The sequence below is a fragment of the Trifolium pratense genome, linkage group LG4, assembly GCF_020283565.1.
Source record: "Trifolium pratense cultivar HEN17-A07 linkage group LG4, ARS_RC_1.1, whole genome shotgun sequence".
Taxonomy (NCBI): Eukaryota; Viridiplantae; Streptophyta; class Magnoliopsida; order Fabales; family Fabaceae; genus Trifolium; species Trifolium pratense.
The window spans coordinates 16,871,647-16,891,771 of record NC_060062.1 but is presented as its reverse complement, the minus strand read 5'-3'; the positions used below and the strand labels follow the sequence as shown (position 1 = coordinate 16,891,771).

Here is a 20,125-nt window from a genome sequence, read left to right as displayed (position 1 = left end):
TCTGCCCCTTAAAGGGCCGGCCCCTTAAGGCCCTTTTTACAGCTCTATATGATATGACATTATACTTAGCACGTATTCAACGGTATATTAAGTATCAAAGTGTTCACATAAAAATAATTTATACAAAGAAATTAAAAATAAAAAACAAAAAGAGAGAGCTTAGTTGGAACAGAAAATATATATGTGCAATTAGAAAAAAAATTAATAAAGTGCACATCACATGCATGTTTCTTGATAACTCTTTTTTTTTTCTTATTTATTGAGATTTGTTTTTAATTACTACTCTATTAATTATTTATAATTATTTAATATATTAATGAGTTGTAATTATTTAATTGGTTGTGCCATTAGGTGATGAATCATCTAAGAATTTCACTGTGCGGGCATTAAAAAAAATCGCTTACAAAAACTCCCAGAATAGCATAAAGATGTTATCTTCCTAAAATATATTTTAGTATTACATAGAAGTAGAACACTCCCCTTCCTGAAATACAATCTCAGGAACAGAATAGCAAACAAACCTTTTCTTGAGATACAATTTCAGTATTGCATAATAACAAAACTCCCACTGTCGCGGTCGCACCTGACATTGAGGACTCTACCCTCTACTTACTAATTTAATACATCTACAATTGAAGTGAGATTAACATTGAGACTAACATCAGATGAAAACCATTTCCAAATAGAAAGAGCAAAGGGGCATTGAAGGAATAAGTGAACTGTTGTTGACTATGGTTTCTTGCAGCACAAGCTACACATAGAAGGGAGAAAAGATCCATCAGTAGCAAAGTTTTGTTATGGATAAGCCTCCACATCATAAAGGACTTGGAAAGGGGAATAATATTATTCCAATTGAGTTGCGCAATCAAGCTTCTGACTAGTTGGAGAAATGAATTGATAAGCATCCTTAACACTGACTGACTTCACCAGAAGTGTTGTGTGTTTCCAAAGGAGTTGATCTTCCTTCTGCACCAGATGGTACTAAACTTAACTAATTAATTAGTTATACACATTTGTTCTGTGTATGATTTTTATAATAAACTCAAATTAGTGCATTATATATGATTATTCTTATTTTTATCTAGAAGTATTGACATGATTGCATCAAGAAAGAGAGACATTAAACGTTGTCTCATTAAGTGTCCCTTGCATCCAGTTGACCAACATCTGAAGTGCAGCTTTTGGTTGATCCATAGGGACCATATGTCCTGCCCCATTCACCTATTGCACAGCACATAAATATAAGCAACCAAAAATGAAATCAACAATGTCATACACTCAACTTTATCAAAGAAAATGTCATACAATCATGAAAATACACTTAGGGCCCGTTTGGTGCGCAGGATAAGAGGCAAAATATGATAACTGTCTTATCATGTTTTATATCCTATCATGTCCCTATCATATCATGCGCACTAAACATCCCTTATAGTAGTTTTGAATATTAAATTTAACTAACCTTTAGAAAAGATAGAGGTCCATAGCTTTTCAACAACCCTGCTTTTCTACCATCAACCAAAAATTGAACTGATTTGGACGCCACAAACTGGTTTTGACCTGACCACTCCATGGCATGAACCCAATTTGAAATCCCTGCCCGAACGATCACAAAATAACAATTAGAATTGAAAATACAAATTTTTAAACAAGCGAATCACCGGTTAAATTCATAAAATTGTAAGACAATGTAAATTAATTCGTCTCTAAAATTAACAAAATCTCAACATGATCTTTGAATTTGAAAATTCCTAATCACATTAACCGCTCACAGATAATTTCAAAAACTAATTTGGTTAATTTGAAAAGAACTCACCAAGCCAATTGCAAGCAAGATCAAATTCACCTGCATATACAAGAACTTTGATTCCATCTTCAAGAAGTGCAGGAATATCTGCTTCAAGGTTTCTCATCCAATCTTCCTTCATAGCATCATACACTTTGTCACTGCATATAAAAAACTCCAAGTCCCCAACACCTAAAGCATCCCTTACCTTCTTCTGATTTAGAAATGTATGCATCTTTGAGAAGTCATAACACAATGGTCCGTCGCATGTTTTTCTGATGTCAAAGTACTGCAGTTTACAATATATCATTTAATTAAACTCTAATTGAAACATTATATAAAATAAAATAACTTTTGTTCAGTCCTGATTACTAACATTGATGTTGCCAGCAATGGCCAAGATATTATTCATTATATCACATTGTTTGAAGGCTAACAAACAACTTTCTTTACCTTCATTCTCTAACAAATCAAACACAAATGAACAAATATCACCAAGAGAAACAATATAGTAAAAGGGTGCGATAAGAGTGTAAAAGGGGTCTTGTACCGCAATTTTTAATGCCATCCTCACACTGCAGGATCAACTTGTTGAGATGTTCTTGATCTTCCTTCTTTGTAATCAATTTCATATCAAATGTATATTGCATGTATGTTGGGTACTGAATTCTTGGGTTGATCAATCCATTCCCAACAGCGAAACCCTATCATTGTATTGGGATCAAATCTATCCAAAAACATTTAAGAAAACACAATTTATAATCCTTTCATATTCATAAACAAGGGTTTAAATCGCCCTCACAATGAGGGTCACATTACAATCCTTCATTTTGCCAACAATCGTAGTAACATGCAGCCTTAGAGCACAAAAACTTTATATTTTAAGTTATGTATGGTGTGTCCACGCGGACACAACACAAAAACACTGAGACCTTGAGGTATATAGATATATCTGACTTTTTAAAAATATATATGTTGATAAATTCATTATTTAAAGTTAATAGGAAATAATCTAAGACCTTGAGGTTTATAGTAATTCCTTTGTTGTCTTTATTTCCTTCGTGAATTCGGGATGCAAGAGCTGGAGCAAAGTGTCCAGCATACGATTCTCCAGTAATATAAAAGTCATTCTTAATAAACTCAGGGTGCTGCTTGAAAAATTCCTGTGATTAAAAAAAACTTGGTTTAATCTAATATATAAGATAATTTATACACATGTGCTTCATCTGGCTGCAATTCTTCTAAGTTTTTAATTAATTGGGAAAATGATACTAATATATACCTGCAAGAAGTGGTACAAATCATTACTAACAAGACCTTGATCATGTGGAATATCATTAACATCATTAGCATAGCTGAAACCTGTCCCAATGGGTTGGTCAATGAAAATAATATTTGATGCCTACAAAATGAGCAAACACCTTCATATAATAGATGTTGTCAATAAATAAGAAACCATATTTAGTGTAACAACTTGATTCTCTTTTGTTAACCAATGTCTTTGGTATTACTTCATATATGAATGTGTCTTATATCAGCAGCACATAGTTCTTAACTGTAGTCTACAACTGTAATTGTGGCCGTTATTGGTCACATTTGTCCATATTTTACCACAATATAAAGGTTGGCGGCACTACAACCACAACTGCGACCGACCACTATCACAATTTCGAACCATCGTGACACACTTAATCAAAACAAATACATTTCATAGGAATTGACTTTTATTACCTTATCCCAGCCATAGTCATTCCATACAAGAGACATGTTATTGGCAATTAGAAAAGGACCATTCTCATAAAACACAGCTATTTCACCCCCACAACCTGGACCTCCTGCCAACCATATGACAACTGGGTCATCATTAGTACTATTTCGTGATTTAAAGAAAAAATAGAACAACCTGCATTTCAATAAAGAATTAAATTTAAGAATTGTCGAGTCATCATACAGTGAAATCATGTTAGTTAGGGATGTATATCTGCAATTGCATCAGCCTAAAATCATGTTAGTTTAATTACCTTGCCGCTTTTGAACGAGGAAGCGAATAGTATCCAGCATAATGACCAAGATTTTCAACAGAAAGTCCATCAGAATCACCAAAAAACGAAAACTTCTTCTCCACAATCTTTCCAGGAACAAAATCAACAGAGTGATCATCATGTACTATAGTAACTGGATCCTTCGGGAACAAGTTAAGGCTTCTTATAAGCCTTTCAGCTCGTTGATTTGGTGAAAAGTTTGTTATTGATAGAAAATGCTGATATTGTATGATGCGAGAAATTGTATATAAAGAACATAAAATGAACAATAACAAAAGAGACCGAAAGGTTTTGGAGAATCCCATATTTTGTTTGGTATTGTTTATGGAAAAAGTTAGGCAATGCCAAAGTTTGTGTATAGCATTGGCTATGGAAAGTAGCCCATAGAGAGTATTGAAAGGTTTAAAGAATAATTTACTTTGGTTTTATAGTTGTATACTTTGATCAATAATATTTAATTTTAATTTAACTTCCACCAATAGCTTCATCATTAGCATTGAGAGAATAAAAAACACTTAGGGTGGGCATTGGTTAATATGTATATATATATATATATATATATATATATATATATATATATATATATATATATATATATATATAGCTTGAAACACTTGTATATCAGTTTTATAGTCTTAAATCCTTCTCTGTAGAACCTAGAAGCCAATTCAGCTACTTCCACGATATAGGTACAAAGTTAACTTTCAACTGCCGTTAGCGATGACCAATCTCCGTCAGAGAACCCGCGGGGCAAACAAGGTGTGTTCTCCCCTCCTAACTGAATTTTTTTTCCATACGCATGAGTCAGGAATGGAACCCCTGACCACACATGCTTAAGAAGCTTAAGACTCTTACCAACTAATTCACATTTGGTGGCTTAGATTTATATTTTAATCAATAATGGTTTCACTTATCACTTATTTTTGTAAAATTATACTTCCTTTAATAACCACCTTATGAGTCTAGCAATGAGTAACTAAATTTTCAAGAATCAAATAATAGTAATAATAATATAATAAAACATCAATTTAATCTCTAAAGTCTAAACTATCACCCTATCTCCAATTTAGTACTTAAACTATGTAAATATAATAAGTAGTTACTACTAATGTATATAAAATTCATCAATTTAGTCCCTGTTATGAAGATATCGAAGACAAAATTGACACATTTTCATATACTTAAATTGAGGGATTTTACATACTTTAGAACTAAATTTATGCATGGTAAAAACAGCAACAATCCTCACATGAGTAGTAGACAAACCTTGAGAGCATGCACAATATTCGCAATGCATTATACACTTTTGCTCTCAGGACCAAAGAGATACGGAACGAATTGGTAAAAGAAAAAAGTTATAGAAATAGAGAAAAACCGGTAACCAAAAACGAGTCACCAGCAGCAATCCAGCATAGTTGCTTTTCCTGGTGTGTTCTGGTTTTGAAGCAAGAGAGAGAATTGGGAAAAGTAATTCCAAGTGAAGTGAAAGAAGGAGACTGAGTTTTGGCTAAATCCTATGGGCAGGGGTTATCTCCGATGAAATTTTCACTAGATTCCCTCATGTGTGCATCTATGCCCTCAATTGTCTTTTTTTGGTTGACCAATTTGTAGAAAAGAAAAAGTGGATGGTCAGGATTTCATGGGAGAGAAAATTAATGGGAGAGGATCCATCCCCAAATCCTATAGCTATCGCATTAATAATCGGGACTAAATATTCTTTGGTACACTTTTTAATTGATTTTTGATTTATAAATAAAATAAATAACAAAATGTAAACCAAAATAATAATAATAATAATAATAATAAGATAAATAACAACAATAATGACATGGAAAATATTTTTTTCAATTCAAATGCCAAATCAACACCATCATTAATAGGGGTAAAATTGGAAGAAAAAATGATAAACTATAAGTTCATAAGCTACTTGAAATAGACGGGTCTGCAACAACGATCTCTGCCCGCGCTGTAGAGGAGCCCCCGAAAGCATTGTTCATTGTCTTTTCTCGTGTCCAGAGGTAGCTCGGGTTTGGCACATGACTAGTTTAAATATTAACCCCATTTCCCCTCAAGGTGAAGACGGTTACACTTGGTTTAAGAATCTAGGCAAGAAACATGGGTCTCTTTTCTTCATTGTTCTTTGGGTGATTTGGTGTCTAGGAATGATTTTGTCTTCACTAACAAAAGAGAAAGTACGCATACTAGTATGGCGAAGACTTACTCTTTGTTAAAAGCAGGTGACGCCTTCGACAGTGGCCAATGCCGCTAACCCGCGTTTAGTAACTTGGTCAAAGCTAGTAGAAGGGACAGTGTGCCTCAATGTTGATGGAAGCTTATTGGGTGTCACAAATAAAGCTGGTTATGGCGGTTTGATTCGCGATAATAATGAAGTCTTTATTTTGGGCTTTTACGGAGCTGCTACTGTCCAAAGTATCTTGTTCGCTGAGCTCATGGTTGTGCTCCATGGTTTACAAATTTTTTGGGAGAGCGGGTTCTGATGACAAATCGTCACACTCGCTAATCCATGCCTATTTTAGCAACATTAGATACATTTTAGTAGGTTTTTAGCAATAAATATAAGAGAAATCTAACCATTTGCTTGATTACTTGTTTTGCAAGAAAACAGGAAAAACTGCAGGAAATGAATGATTTTCACTACGCTGGGGGCGTAGCCCATCACGCGCCGCGTGAAACCTGACCACGCGCGGCGTGAAACTTTGTTCAGAAACTGGATTGCTCTCTGACTTGACTACGCGCGGCGTGATGCTTTACCACGCGCGGCGTGAAGCTTTGCTGAAGAAGAAGAATGCTCTCTGACTTGATCACGCGCCGCGTGGTTCTGTTACTACGCGCGGCGTAGTGGATGGATTTGCAACCACGCGCGGCGTGGTAGATCTGGCGCGCGGCGTGGTTGCCTTCTGTATATATATTTTCTGCATAATTCTGTTTGCGGGTTGGAAAATTCTGCATCTTTTCACTACATTCTGGTTTTGGAACTTGAAGATCGTGATTCAACACTCCAGCGGAGAGCTCCAAGCGCATCAGATCATGGATTCACAAGCCGTGGCGATGAAGCGAGGAAGCGTACGAAGAACGATGAGGAGCTAAACTTCCTCGGAGGTAGAATCTAGGATAGTTTAGGATGTAGTTCAGCTGAATGTAACCTGCAATTGTGTAAGATCATACTCTCTTTATAGTGTTCATTCAATTCAAGTCTGTTTCTAATGCTTTACAATCCTTCATTAGTGTTGTAATGATTTTGAGTTAAGTCACGTGCGAGAGTATTGATTTAATGTCTGAACTGAATTGTATTGAGCGCTCGAGTGTCTCCGGTCGAGAGATTGAGGCATAGAGTGTAGCGAACGATTGACGCGCGTTAATATCATTCGTTGTAGGTAGCTTCCGCCCGAGAGATCGGGGGAGTATCGACAACGAATAGAGTGGATTTTGACAAGAGATTGCGATTCACTAATTTGTCGATCTAGTTGTGAACACTTGAGTAGATCTTATGACATTGTAGGTTGCATGCGGTTAGCTATAGACTAGGCGATTCCGATGATTCTACCTCGCTTTTCCAATATATCAAAGCACATTTTCTAGCAATTCATTACTCAACATACCCCCAATTCATGTGTATTTTTTGTATAATGTCTATGAACACCGTTCGACTAGTTTGATCACACAATCCCTGTGGATCGATATTTTTATTACTACGTGATTTTCGTGCACTTGCGAAATATTCATCAAGTTTTTGGCGCCGTTGCCGGGGATTGTGATTGATTCGACAAGGCGATAGTGTTCATATTTTCTGTGTTTTCCTTATTTTTCTGTTTTATATTTTTCTCCCGGAGCGTTCTACTTGTGTGTTTCCTTGTGCATGCGGAGAACAGGTCCAATTGAGCTGGATTTCGATCCTGCAATTGAGAAAGCAGCACGAGCAAATCGTAAAGCGGAAGGAAGACATGTTTGAATCATACAATCAAGAGGCACTTTTAACTAGTTGCAAGTTCAATAATGTCTTTCTACAAATCATTACCAAACAACTAGAAGCTCAATGTATGGTGCAAGCAACCTTTCAAAATAATCCTAATTTCAACACCTACAATCTTGGAGTGAAGAATCACATGAATTGTTCTTTTGGAGCCAATCTGAAGCAAGCATTGCCTCAAGATCAACATTTTGAAGATCACCTTGAATCTTTTGAAGATACTCTTATCTTAGCCATGAAGATGACGCAAAGCAATTTTGAGGTGATGAAGGCAAACCAAGAAGTGTCAAGCGAACGTCATGAAGCCTCCATCAAACATCTCGAAAACCAAATGGGTCAACTAGCAAGGCAAGTCTCTTCTCTACAAACTCAAAGTGGTTTTTGTGGAAACACCCCGGATCCTCGTAACGAAAGTTGTAATTCCATTAATTTGAGGAATATAGAAGTTTCATCACCGGAAGTAGTGGAGAATCCTAAGAAGGATGAGAGTAAAAATGGTGTAGTTGAAAAGATGAGGGATGGTGTAGTTGAAGATAGAAAAGAAAATAAGAAAGAAGAAAAAAATAAGGAAGAAGAAGCTTATGAGGGTGAAGTTGAAAAGAGAGTGGAGAATGAGTCTAGTGCCAAGAAAGGCAAGAAACCTCTTGTGAAGGGCCCCAAGTTTCAAGTTCCTTCACCATATGCTAGAATGCCTTATCCTAGGTTGAAGAAGGTCAAGAACCAAGACCTTGAATTTTGTGGAGTGGTATCCGAATGTTTCAAAGTGGAAGTGCTAGAGGAAGTGGTAAAAGATGAGAAAGAAGAAGAGTGGGATCATGAGATTGAAATTTTTCTTCAAAACTTGGATAACCCCCTAGAAGAGGAGAAAGAGCCAAGGGCGATAAAAAAGCCACCGGAATTAAAAGAACTTCCTCCTAAATGGAAGTATGTGTTTTTGGGTGGCGACGCTAGGAAACCCGTGATCATAAGTGATTTGCTCACTCCACTAGAAGAGAATGACTTGTTAAAAGAAGCGGAGAAAGTGAATGACGACCTAGGATGGGTCTTGGATGGTGTGGTTCCTATCTATTGCTTGCACAAGATGGCCAAAGAAGAAGAGCCCGATCCGGTTGTCAATCCTCAAAAGTCTTCCACTTCAACATTGAAAGCTTCGGTGAAGAAAGGTTCTAAGAAATCTCCATCACGGTCTAGTAAGAAGGAAAGAACCAATTTGAAGACCAAAGGGGAATATCTCAAGAGTGATTCGGGAAGTGTGAAATCATTACCTATTGATATTAATATTGCTCCTTTGAATGAAGAGAACAAGAGGAGCCGGGTTGAATCAAAGTTGAAGTATCCTCCCTAACTTGTGAGGATGAAGCGTCAAGCTAATGACGAGAAAGAAGCGCTTCATGGGAGGCAACCCATGAGTTTACGGTCCTTTCTTCCCTTTCACTCTTATGCTACTTTTTGTAATAATAATTTGATGTTGCTTGGATTTGGCTGGATTGTACTATTTTAAACTTTGAATTTGAACTTTGTCTTGTTTGATTGTGGAATGGTTTTTACTTTTAGAGTTTGTTTCAATACGTTGGCATGTTCCTTCTAGTTACTTGAGTATCAATTGCTTGATTTTCTCCGTGTGTGATTTGTGAAACTTGCAGTGCAATAGCTTGTTGCACTCATGTGATCAAGAGGCAAAGGAAGGGAAACGCACACTTTTTGACCGGTTCTTTGATTCGACCCAACCGAGAGGTATTGAGCCAAACACTCTTTTTCCTTCTATGTGTGATATCCACTCATGTATTGTCTCTCGATTTTGCTTGTCGTCTTTGTATTTGATTGGTACTTTTGTAGCACACACGAGGCATGTTTCTTGGTACCTTTGAGCCTTTCTATCCACCCTTACATATAATTATCCTTTGCTTAACCAATTTGAGCTGGAAAAGAATATGTTATTTTTGCAAAACCTTAAGAAATTTTTGATGAAAGAAAAAAAGGAATGACTTTCTTGGAGGTTAGGCACCTAATTAGTGGTTGATGCGCATTGCTCACCACTAAGTTTGGGGTTGCTCTTTGGAATTAGCAACAAATAAAGTTTGGGGTGAGGGTACTAGAGAACTTATAAAAGTGTTGATTGAATAATTTTTCAAACAATTTCAAAAGTTGCAAGGCAAAGTAGAAGAGATAAGAAAGAAAAAAAAAAAAAAAAAAAAAAAGATGAATGAATGTGAAAAAAAAAAAAATATAGAAAAGAAGTGATAGCCTTGACTTCAAAGAATTGCAAAACTTTGTTTGATGTTTTGAAAAAGTTCTCTAGTCCACTATTTTTCAAAAGGGGTTTGGTTTTATGAAAATGTTCTTTGACTAATAGGGGGATCTAACTCCAAGTTTTTCTACTACTTATCCAAAAATGTCATCATCCACCCTAGCCAAGCCACGTTATAACCCTAAAAGACCTTTAATGTGTGTGCACAAAGTGAACCGGATGAATTCTTAGATTACTTGCAAAATTATTGCTGACTTGCATTGATGTGTTGATTTGAGTGAATTACCCAAACTGAAGAGTGCTTGTGAGTAGTGTGATGAAATCATAGAGCCTTGGTCGAAAAGTGTGAACTCCTTGAAAATGCCTTGCGGAAACGATTGTGCAATTGAGCATTGTTTGCAGGTGGATCATTGATCATCAGGTGAGTCTCACGTATGTATGATTCGAGTGAATTTAAGGAAAATGCCAAGGTCTTGACATAAAAGCTTGAGGTAAAAGTTGTTTCCTTGAGGACAAGGAAAGGTTTAAGTTTGGGGTTGTGATGACAAATCGTCACACTCGCTAATCCATGCCTATTTTAGCAACATTAGATACATTTTAGTAGGTTTTTAGCAATAAATATAAGAGAAATCTAACCATTTGCTTGATTACTTGTTTTGCAAGAAAACAGGAAAAACTGCAGGAAATGAATGATTTTCACTACGCTGGGGGCGTAGCCCATCACGCGCCGCGTGAAACCTGACCACGCGCGGCGTGAAACTTTGTTCAGAAACTGGATTGCTCTCTGACTTGACTACGCGCGGCGTGATGCTTTACCACGCGCGGCGTGAAGCTTTGCTGAAGAAGAAGAATGCTCTCTGACTTGATCACGCGCCGCGTGGTTCTGTTACTACGCGCGGCGTAGTGGATGGATTTGCAACCACGCGCGGCGTGGTAGATCTGGCGCGCGGCGTGGTTGCCTTCTGTATATATATTTTCTGCATAATTCTGTTTGCGGGTTGGAAAATTCTGCATCTTTTCACTACATTCTGGTTTTGGAACTTGAAGATCGTGATTCAACACTCCAGCGGAGAGCTCCAAGCGCATCAGATCATGGATTCACAAGCCGTGGCGATGAAGCGAGGAAGCGTACGAAGAACGATGAGGAGCTAAACTTCCTCGGAGGTAGAATCTAGGATAGTTTAGGATGTAGTTCAGCTGAATGTAACCTGCAATTGTGTAAGATCATACTCTCTTTATAGTGTTCATTCAATTCAAGTCTGTTTCTAATGCTTTACAATCCTTCATTAGTGTTGTAATGATTTTGAGTTAAGTCACGTGCGAGAGTATTGATTTAATGTCTGAACTGAATTGTATTGAGCGCTCGAGTGTCTCCGGTCGAGAGATTGAGGCATAGAGTGTAGCGAACGATTGACGCGCGTTAATATCATTCGTTGTAGGTAGCTTCCGCCCGAGAGATCGGGGGAGTATCGACAACGAATAGAGTGGATTTTGACAAGAGATTGCGATTCACTAATTTGTCGATCTAGTTGTGAACACTTGAGTAGATCTTATGACATTGTAGGTTGCATGCGGTTAGCTATAGACTAGGCGATTCCGATGATTCTACCTCGCTTTTCCAATATATCAAAGCACATTTTCTAGCAATTCATTACTCAACATACCCCCAATTCATGTGTATTTTTTGTATAATGTCTATGAACACCGTTCGACTAGTTTGATCACACAATCCCTGTGGATCGATATTTTTATTACTACGTGATTTTCGTGCACTTGCGAAATATTCATCAGGTTCCGGTGAATTTCGTGTTTTTCAAACTCGCTGTAGACAGTCAATCTAATTTGGGAAGGCGTGTCTACCCATCACCGATTCGCTAATGAAGTGTTCAGCATTCGTCAGCTTATTGCTATAGATTGGGAGGTTGTGATTGATCATACGTTCCGAGAAGGTAATGCGTGTGCGGATGTGTTGGCCAAGATGGGTGCACTATCTACCTCATCATTAGTGACAATCTCTACCCCTCCTAGTGAGCTTTCTCTGCCGCTCATCGCTGACGCGCAAGGCGTGGGATTTATTCGGGAGTAGTTTTTCTACTACTATTTTATTTTTCTTTCTTCTGTTTTCTCTTTTCTAACAAAAAAAAAAAGCTACTTGAAATAAAGTTTAAAAATAAGCTATAAGCTAGTAAACATTAAATGGACAATTATTTAGAAACGCTAAATCTGACGAAACTAGACAATTATAAAAAACGGAGGGAGTAAGTTATAAGCTCTTTTAAAAAAAAAACTGTTACAAGACCGAACTTTTAGCTTATAAACCATAAGTTATAAGCTAGCTTATTGACCTTCCCAAAAAATATCTTTAAGGGCGGTATTATTTTCTACTTTTACATGTGTCAGCGCAGCCGCAAGACTTTTTGGACAGGCTTTGATGTGGTTAGTCCATTTTCTCCGGCTTAATTGCCGTTTTCTTCTACTACACTAATCAATATTTAAAATTATCAATAACGTTTGTGAATATTATTAAATTGAAGACAATTATATATTCTAAAGTTTTTAATACCTTCAAGTGAAATTTTCTTCCATGTGTACAAATCACTAGATCCGTCACATACAAGAAAATCACCACCACACCACATATCATATCACCATGGATGTAACAATTGATTATCTATATGCAGTAGTTGCAGGACTTATATGCATACTCCTAATTTCATACTCTAAATTCTTTAAGGTTAAATCACAAACACAACCCAAGCTTCCACCTTTAGCTGCTGGTGGGTGGCCGTTAATCGGCCACCTACATCTCTTAGGCAGTTCAAATCAACCTCCATACATAACCTTAGGAAACTTATCCGACAAATATGGACCGATTTTTGCCCTACGAATCGGGGTACACAAAGCCGTTATAGTAAGCACTTGGGAGTTAGCAAAAGAGATTTTTACAACTCACGATGTAATAATCTCTTCTCGTCCCAAATTCACTGCTTTCAAAATATTAGGACATAACTATGCTAATTTCGGGTTCTCTCCATATGGAGAGTATTGGCAAAGGATGCGTAAAATTACAGCCTCCGAGCTCCTATCAACTCGGAGATTCGAATCTCTTCGTGATATTAGACATACAGAAGTGAAGAAATCATTGACAGAGCTTTATGAGTTAGGTGATGAGTTCAAAGTTGAGATGAAAAAGTTTTTAGGAGATATGAATTTGAATGTGATTATGAGGATGATTGCTGGGAAGAGATATTCGGGTGATGAGAGAGAGGTGATAAAAATGAGATGGGGTTTTAGAGAGTTTTTTAGGTTGAGTGGTTTGTTTGTGGTTGGTGATGCAATTCCATTTCTTGGATGGCTTGATCTTGGAGGATATGTGAAGGAGATGAAGAAAGCTGCTATTGAAATGGATAGTGTTGTTTGTGTTTGGTTGGAAGAACATCGTAGGAGAAATGATTTGGGGAAGACTAAGATAGAGCAAGATTTCATTGATGTCTTGTTGAATGTTCTTGATGGTGTTGATCTTGATGGTTATGATGTTGACACTGTCATTAAAGCAACTTGCTTGGTAAGTACTACTATTTGAATTCCAATTACTAGTCTTCATCTTTTAAACATGACATCAATTTTTTAATTGCATGTTACTACTATTTGAATTCCAATTACTAGTCTTCATCTTTTAAACAAATGCATCTCATTAATTTTTTTTAACAAGCCAAAATGAAATATATTAACTAAATCAGTCTTCCTAACACAAGGCGTACCGGGATAGACTACAAGAGTTTACAAAATCATCATACAATAAAACAAATACACAAGTCAAACAAGGCCCAAACAAAGTAGAGAGGATTAGACCATCAGCTATGGTAGTTTAAAGCTAACGTAGTCGAATAACACTTAGATGAGATGACGCGAACATCTAATTTAACTAAGATCTTTAAGTTCGATTATTAGTTTAAGCATGCAGCAGTGTTAAAATTCTTAGAGAATAGTTTACCATCTATTTAAGTCCCACAATATTCAAGAGATATTAGACTCTATAGTTATGTGTAGAGAATAAATGATTTATTTCCAAGAAATATTACATTGTAAAAATACAATCATTACAACACCATTGGTAGGCACAAGAATATTTAATTTCAAAGGAGAGATGTGGGTTTACTATCCTCAAATCTTCAAATTGTTTCATTGTATTGTTGGATTTTTTTTATTTTTTATTTTTGGTTTTCACCATCAGTATCCGGCCTACTGGACCGTTTAATTTGGTCTGGGGGTCAGTTCTAACATCAAGTGGTTTCAGTCTCATCCCAATCGCAGTTACAGAGGATCGAATCGTGATCCTTCATACTAAGTCCAGCGCGAATCACCACCAAACCATGTAACGATTGATGTTGTTGGATTTAATATGTGTGCACGGACAAACATGGTTCAACTTCTTTTATACGTACATTTAATTAAATCACTGATTAATGTTATTTTTAGGTTAGTTTTTATAATATATTTATAAATACTATCTATTTTACATGATTTAATCTCATTGTTGTTGGCAATTTTTTGCAGACATTAATTGCCGGAGCAACAGACACGACAACGGTAACTATAACTTGGGCACTATCTTTATTGTTGAACAACCGCCACACTTTGAAGAAAGTTCAAGATGAATTGGACGAAAAAGTTGGGAAAGAAAGGCTAGTGAATGAATCAGATATAAACAACTTAGTTTACCTTCAAGCCGTGGTGAAAGAGACATTGCGATTATATCCCGCTGGACCACTCTCAGGTGCACGTCAATTCACTGAAGATTGTACTGTGGGTGGGTACCATATCCAAGCCGGTACTCGATTAATTTTAAACCTCTGGAAAATGCATAGAGATCCACGTGTATGGTTAGAACCTCTCGAGTTTCAACCCGAGAGGTTCTTAAATACTCATAAGGATGTCGATGTCAAAGGAAATCATTACGAGCTTCTTCCCTTTGGAGGTGGAAGAAGGTCTTGTCCTGGCATAACATTTGGTGTTCAAATGACAAATTTGGCATTAGCTTCTTTCTTGCAAGCATTTGAAGTCACAACTCCATCAAATGCTCATGTTGATATGAGTGCAACATTTGGACTTACAAACATCAAAACCACTCCACTTGATATTATAGCCAAACCTCGTTTACCATACCACCTTTTTGTTAATGAAAATTAGCCAATTAAATCCACTACATGCATTAGCATTGTATTTGTGTGTCTTGTGAGAATAAAGTGGACATTGTATTCAAGTATAAGGTGTGTTTAGCATTAATAAACATCATTCAGCCCACTGGACCGCCTAATTTAGTTTGGGGTCGATTTTGATATTAAGTTGTTTCAACCTCTTCCTAATCGCAGTTGCTTATATATTTATGTGATTTTTTCAAGTAGTACTCAAAGTCAAAACCTTGTTACATTGTAGTGGTGAACTATCTTATTAATTTAATTAAGTTTATGTGTTGTCTTCTTCTTCTTCTTTTTTATTTCCTCAAAAAATTCCAATATGATTATTGTTTATTCTAGAAACTATACTTTGCTAGCATAAAATTAAACATAGAATGAGAATTTGTGAATAGGAATATAAATTATTTCCATATAAATTTCACCCTCCAAATATTCTACATGAAGTCATCTACACAACAACCATGTGATTCATAATACATGTAAGAGGATGTTTCGATTTTGATATTGATATTGACATGGTTGTATCAACTAACAAAGAAATTAAATGCTTGTCCCATTAAGTTTCCCTTGTGTCCAGTTTACCAACATCTGAAGTGCAGCTTTTGGTTGATCCTTTGGGACCATATGTCCTGCCCCAAACACCTATTGCATGCAAACCACATAAATATAAGTAACCAAAAATGAATCAACAATGTGACAATCAAGAAAAATACATTTTTAATTAGTTATGAATAACTAACTATAATAACTAACCTTTAGAAAAGAGAGAGGTCCATAACTATTCAACAATCCAGCTTTTGTACCATCAACCGAAAATTGAACTGATTTAGACGCCGCAAACTGTTTTTGACCTGACCACTGCATTGCATGAACCCAATCCCAATTTCCTATTGAAATGAGAACAAAATAACAAATTTCATCAGTTGAAATATGTCTACTAAAATCGCGTTAAACAATAAAAAAGAAAATATATTAATAATTTTATAAACTAAATTGATCATCATCTAATTTTACGAAATAAATTGCGGATATTTTTTTTCTAATGCTAAAATAGTTTTGTTTCAAAAGAATTAAGTAGGGAAGGATCACTCACCAATCCAATTGCAAATAAAATCAAATTCCCCTGCATATATAAGAACATCAATTCCATCTTCAAGAAGTGAAGGAATACCCACTTCAAAGTTATTCATCCAATCTTGCAACATATTATTATACACAACTTTGCTACATGAAACAAATTCTATGTCCCCAACACCTAAAGCATCCTTAACTGACTTCTTATTTAGAAGTTTCTCCACATTTGAGAAGTCATAACACAATGGTCCCACACATTGCTTTCTGATGTCATAGTACTGAAATTTACAATATAATTTTTAATTAAATTATAACTAAAAAATTATTTAAAATAAAATAAGTTTTGTGTAGTTTAGTCATGATTACTTACATTGATGTTTCCAGCAATGGACAATACACTATTCATAATCTCTTCACATTGATTTAAGGCTGTTAAGCAACTATCTCCACCTTGACTTTCTGAAAAATCAAAAATAACTTAACAAATTAACAAATATCACTGACAGAAACAAAATAGCTTTGTCGATCAGAAATCACGGAAAATAGTAGTTTGTTCAAATTTTGATTGACCGCCATGTCATAGCACTGCTCTAACCTCTATTTGATAACACTTGTACTAAATAGCATATTGCAGAACAATATCGATTAAAAAAATTTCTATTAGGATTTGATTAGTGTATAAGGGAACTTTTACCGCAAGTTTTTGCGGCAGCCACACAATCAGGGACGGACTTGTTGATATCAGCTTCATCTTCCTTTGTAATCAATTTGTTTTCAACTGCAAACTTAGTGTAGGCTGGATATTGAACTGCTGGGTTGGTCAATCCATTACCAATAGCAAAACCCTGTAATTTTATTGGAATCAAAACATGCAAGAAAAAACATATAATAAACAAGGGTTTAAGTTGTTGCCACAATGAAATTTGCATTAAAATCCTTCATTTTTTTTTTGAGAATTTAAATTTAAATAAAGCATAAATGAAGGCCACAAAAGAATCATCAAAATGTTGATGTCGCACAATATTGTCAATCTCAAATTCCGCTAGCTGATATTTGACAATATGTGGATTGACCAACCCAGCAGTTCAATATCCAGTCTATTTAGCATCACTTAGTGTAGGCTGGATACTGAACTGCTGTATCATAGAACAATAGTGATTTTTTCAAATTCCCCTACGCATCACTATAGCCACTATTTAGCAACACTAATGTAGGGATTTTTTTTAAAAAAAGTGTTTATAAGTTCATAATATTAAATTATTAGAATATTGTAAGACCTTGAGGTTAATTTTAATTCCTTTGTTGTCCTTGTTTCCTTGGTGAACACGAGATGCAAGAGCTGGAACATAATGTCCAGCATATGATTCTCCAGTAATATAAAAATCATTCTTAACATACTCAGAGTGTTGCTTGAAAAACGCCTGTAGAAATTATAAAAATAAAATATAAAAAAATTAGTTAATCTCACATCATACATAATTTTTACACAACATGTGTTTCATATGTGGATTAAGGATTCTAAATTTTAAATTGAAAAAATGATACTATATATACCTGCAAGAAATCATACAAATCATTGCTAACACCAGTTTCATCATGAGGAATATCACTATCATCAGAACTTGAGCTGAAACCTGTCCCAATGGGTTGGTCAACAAAAATAATATTTGATGCCTACAAAATGAAAAAACACCTTAGTGATGATGTCAATAAGAAAATTAATTTGGTGTAACAACTTCATCCTCCTTATTCAACAATGTCTTTGGTATGACTCTATATTATTAGAATATAAAAATTTATTGTATCAATTATTACAGGATTCTATATTAGTTACATATTGACATTGATGTATATTGATTAGTAAATCATTTTGATGAGTCAACCATGACTCAGCATCATTGTATGTATTGATTACTAATTACTAATAATTAATATATACAATGATGTTGAGTCATGGTTGACTCATCAAAATGATTTCCTAATCAATATACATCAAAATGATATACAATAATTTTTTTTTATTCTAATATATATTTATATATAAGATTATATATAAGATAAGAAAAAATAAGATAAGATAAAATTCTTATATGTATGCATGTAATTGATAATTGTTCTGAATTGCAGTCTACGACTATAATTGTAGCCGTAATATAAAAGTTTATGGCGTAACTATAAATTTGACCGTAACTGCAATTTAGAACTATTATAAAATTATTACACAGAATAAAATAAAAAAAATATTTCATAGGAATTGAATGTAATTACCTTATCCCAACCATAGTCATTCCATTTAAGAGACAAGTCATCAGCAATTGTAAAAGGACCATTCTCAAAAAACAAAGCAATTTCACTACTACAACCTGGACCTCCAGTCAACCATATCACAACTGGTGCATCTTTATTTTTGTTTCTTGATTCAAAGAAAAAATAGAACATCCTGCAATTCAATAAAGAATCAAAAAAATAAAGCTCAATCAATGATCACATAAATTAAGGCAAATTTTAAATTGAAATTTATATGTATTAAAAAAAGAAATTGAGGCCTTATATTATTTATCCAATTCCTAACCACTACTATAATAAACATTATAATATAATGATTATATGTGCATGACATTAAGAGATATGTTACTTGTATTACAATGTTATGGAATTCTTTTGAGATATTTAGTATTCCACATTGAAAATATCAATACCGAATAATAAAAATAGATCAAAATAAAGTGGTACAACGACCTTTTGACCTGGATCTCAACGACAAAAATAATACTTTTGGTTGCAATCTACTTTAACTCACCACCACATGACACTTCATTTTATCAACTATTTAATTAAAAATCATTTTTTTCAAAATATATTTTCACTAATTCCCAATTTCATTTCACAAATTCAAACATCATATTCATTCATTCGTAGTCGTTCGATCAAATTTTGAAAGAATCGAATTTTAAGTTAGAAAATAAAATTAAAAAAACGATTTTGAATTGTGGAACACATCATGTAATAATGTCACAATTTTGTAGTTGTGACGCAATTGCATCAGCCATCAATTGCATTGAGTCCGTAAATCACATAAAAATCCACATTGCACGGCGCCATAGTAATAAAAAGAATATTGATTTACCTTGCTGAGTTGGAACGAGGAAGCGAATAGTATCCGGCATGGTGACCAAGATTTGCGACGGAAGGTTCATCGGAATCACCAAAAAACGAGAACTTATTCTCGACAATCTTTCCGGGGACAAAATTGAGAGAGTGGTTACTATGAATTATGTTAACTGGCTCCTTTGGGAATAAGTTGAAGCTTCTTATAAGCTTTTCAGCTCGGTTGTTTGGTGAAACTTTTGTTGTTGATTGAAATTTTTGATGAAGTATGGTACGAGAAGTTGCATATGAGGAAGAAAATAAAATGAAGAAAAAAAGAGATAGAGAGATTTTGGAGAATCCCATGTTGTTTGTTTGGTCTTGTTTGTGAAAAAAATGAGGCAATGGGCAATGGTTTTATAGCATATGAAATCCAAAGTAATTAATTTTAAGAGTTTTGAAAACGTTAAGGTTACGACGGTCTTCATAACTTTTTAGCTTTTCATAGGTATAATAACTTAATTTTGTTTTATTATAATTGTATAATAATATTTACTTTTAATTTAACACTTCTTTGGTCCTTACCAAAAAAAAAAAATACTTCTTTCGTCCTTTTACTATAAGTACATGCATATCCGGTCAAAAAAAAAAATACATGCATATAAAATTCATTGTATCTATTTAGTATTTACACCAAGAAAATGC

General features: G+C 34.9%; 3 protein-coding genes across 6 annotated transcripts; 1 reads left to right on the top strand and 2 right to left on the bottom strand.

Moving 5' to 3' along the window:
* Positions 1 to 405: 405 nt before the first annotated feature.
* On the bottom strand, positions 406 to 4,368 carry LOC123919905 (serine carboxypeptidase-like). 4 transcript variants are annotated; one of them, XM_045971935.1, is made up of 10 exons: positions 3,805 to 4,368; positions 3,515 to 3,686; positions 3,066 to 3,185; positions 2,803 to 2,946; positions 2,334 to 2,487; positions 2,160 to 2,245; positions 1,992 to 2,072; positions 1,844 to 1,919; positions 1,460 to 1,593; positions 406 to 1,221 (listed from the first exon to the last, which is right to left on the bottom strand). In XM_045971935.1, exons 1-10 carry the CDS (start codon positions 4,128 to 4,130, stop codon positions 1,105 to 1,107), a joined length of 1,410 nt encoding a protein of 469 aa, XP_045827891.1. In that variant the 5' UTR covers positions 4,131 to 4,368; the 3' UTR covers positions 406 to 1,104. The 4 variants fall into 4 exon arrangements, with proteins under 4 accessions (XP_045827891.1, XP_045827889.1, XP_045827890.1 ...); XM_045971934.1 differs by having other exon boundaries at positions 407 to 1,221; positions 1,814 to 1,919; XM_045971933.1 differs by having other exon boundaries at positions 1,844 to 2,072.
* An 8,089-nt stretch (positions 4,369 to 12,457) lies between these two features.
* On the top strand, positions 12,458 to 15,544 carry LOC123919903 (cytochrome P450 CYP82D47-like). The gene is made up of 2 exons (XM_045971929.1): positions 12,458 to 13,626; positions 14,619 to 15,544. The coding sequence occupies exons 1-2, from the start codon at positions 12,712 to 12,714 to the stop codon at positions 15,249 to 15,251; spliced, it is 1,548 nt and encodes a 515-aa protein (XP_045827885.1). The 5' UTR covers positions 12,458 to 12,711; the 3' UTR covers positions 15,252 to 15,544.
* A 96-nt stretch (positions 15,545 to 15,640) lies between these two features.
* LOC123919904 (serine carboxypeptidase-like) lies at positions 15,641 to 19,898 on the bottom strand. Its single transcript, XM_045971930.1, has 9 exons — positions 19,461 to 19,898; positions 18,602 to 18,773; positions 17,888 to 18,007; positions 17,611 to 17,754; positions 17,028 to 17,178; positions 16,704 to 16,792; positions 16,353 to 16,611; positions 16,013 to 16,146; positions 15,641 to 15,901 (listed from the first exon to the last, which is right to left on the bottom strand). Exons 1-9 carry the CDS (start codon positions 19,784 to 19,786, stop codon positions 15,800 to 15,802), a joined length of 1,497 nt encoding a protein of 498 aa, XP_045827886.1. The 5' UTR covers positions 19,787 to 19,898; the 3' UTR covers positions 15,641 to 15,799.
* Between the last annotated feature and the right edge of the window lie 227 nt (positions 19,899 to 20,125).

Coding starts and splice junctions, on each gene's coding strand:
- LOC123919905 (XM_045971931.1), bottom strand. CDS start 4,130: ATGGGATTCTCCAAAACCTTTCGGTCTCTTTTGTTATTGTTCATTTTA. Junction 3,687..3,804: donor CCTCGTTCAAAAGCGGCAAG/GTAATTAAACTA, acceptor ATTGAAATGCAG/GTTGTTCTATTTTTTCTTTA. Junction 3,186..3,514: donor ATGACTATGGCTGGGATAAG/GTAATAAAAGTC, acceptor CTCATTTTGTAG/GCATCAAATATTATTTTCAT.
- LOC123919903 (XM_045971929.1), top strand. CDS start 12,712: ATGGATGTAACAATTGATTATCTATATGCAGTAGTTGCAGGACTTATA. Junction 13,627..14,618: donor TCATTAAAGCAACTTGCTTG/GTAAGTACTACT, acceptor AATTTTTTGCAG/ACATTAATTGCCGGAGCAAC.
- LOC123919904 (XM_045971930.1), bottom strand. CDS start 19,786: ATGGGATTCTCCAAAATCTCTCTATCTCTTTTTTTCTTCATTTTATTT. Junction 17,755..17,887: donor ATTTGTATGATTTCTTGCAG/GTATATATAGTA, acceptor TAATTTCTACAG/GCGTTTTTCAAGCAACACTC. Junction 16,793..17,027: donor GGCTGCCGCAAAAACTTGCG/GTAAAAGTTCCC, acceptor TTGATTTTTCAG/AAAGTCAAGGTGGAGATAGT.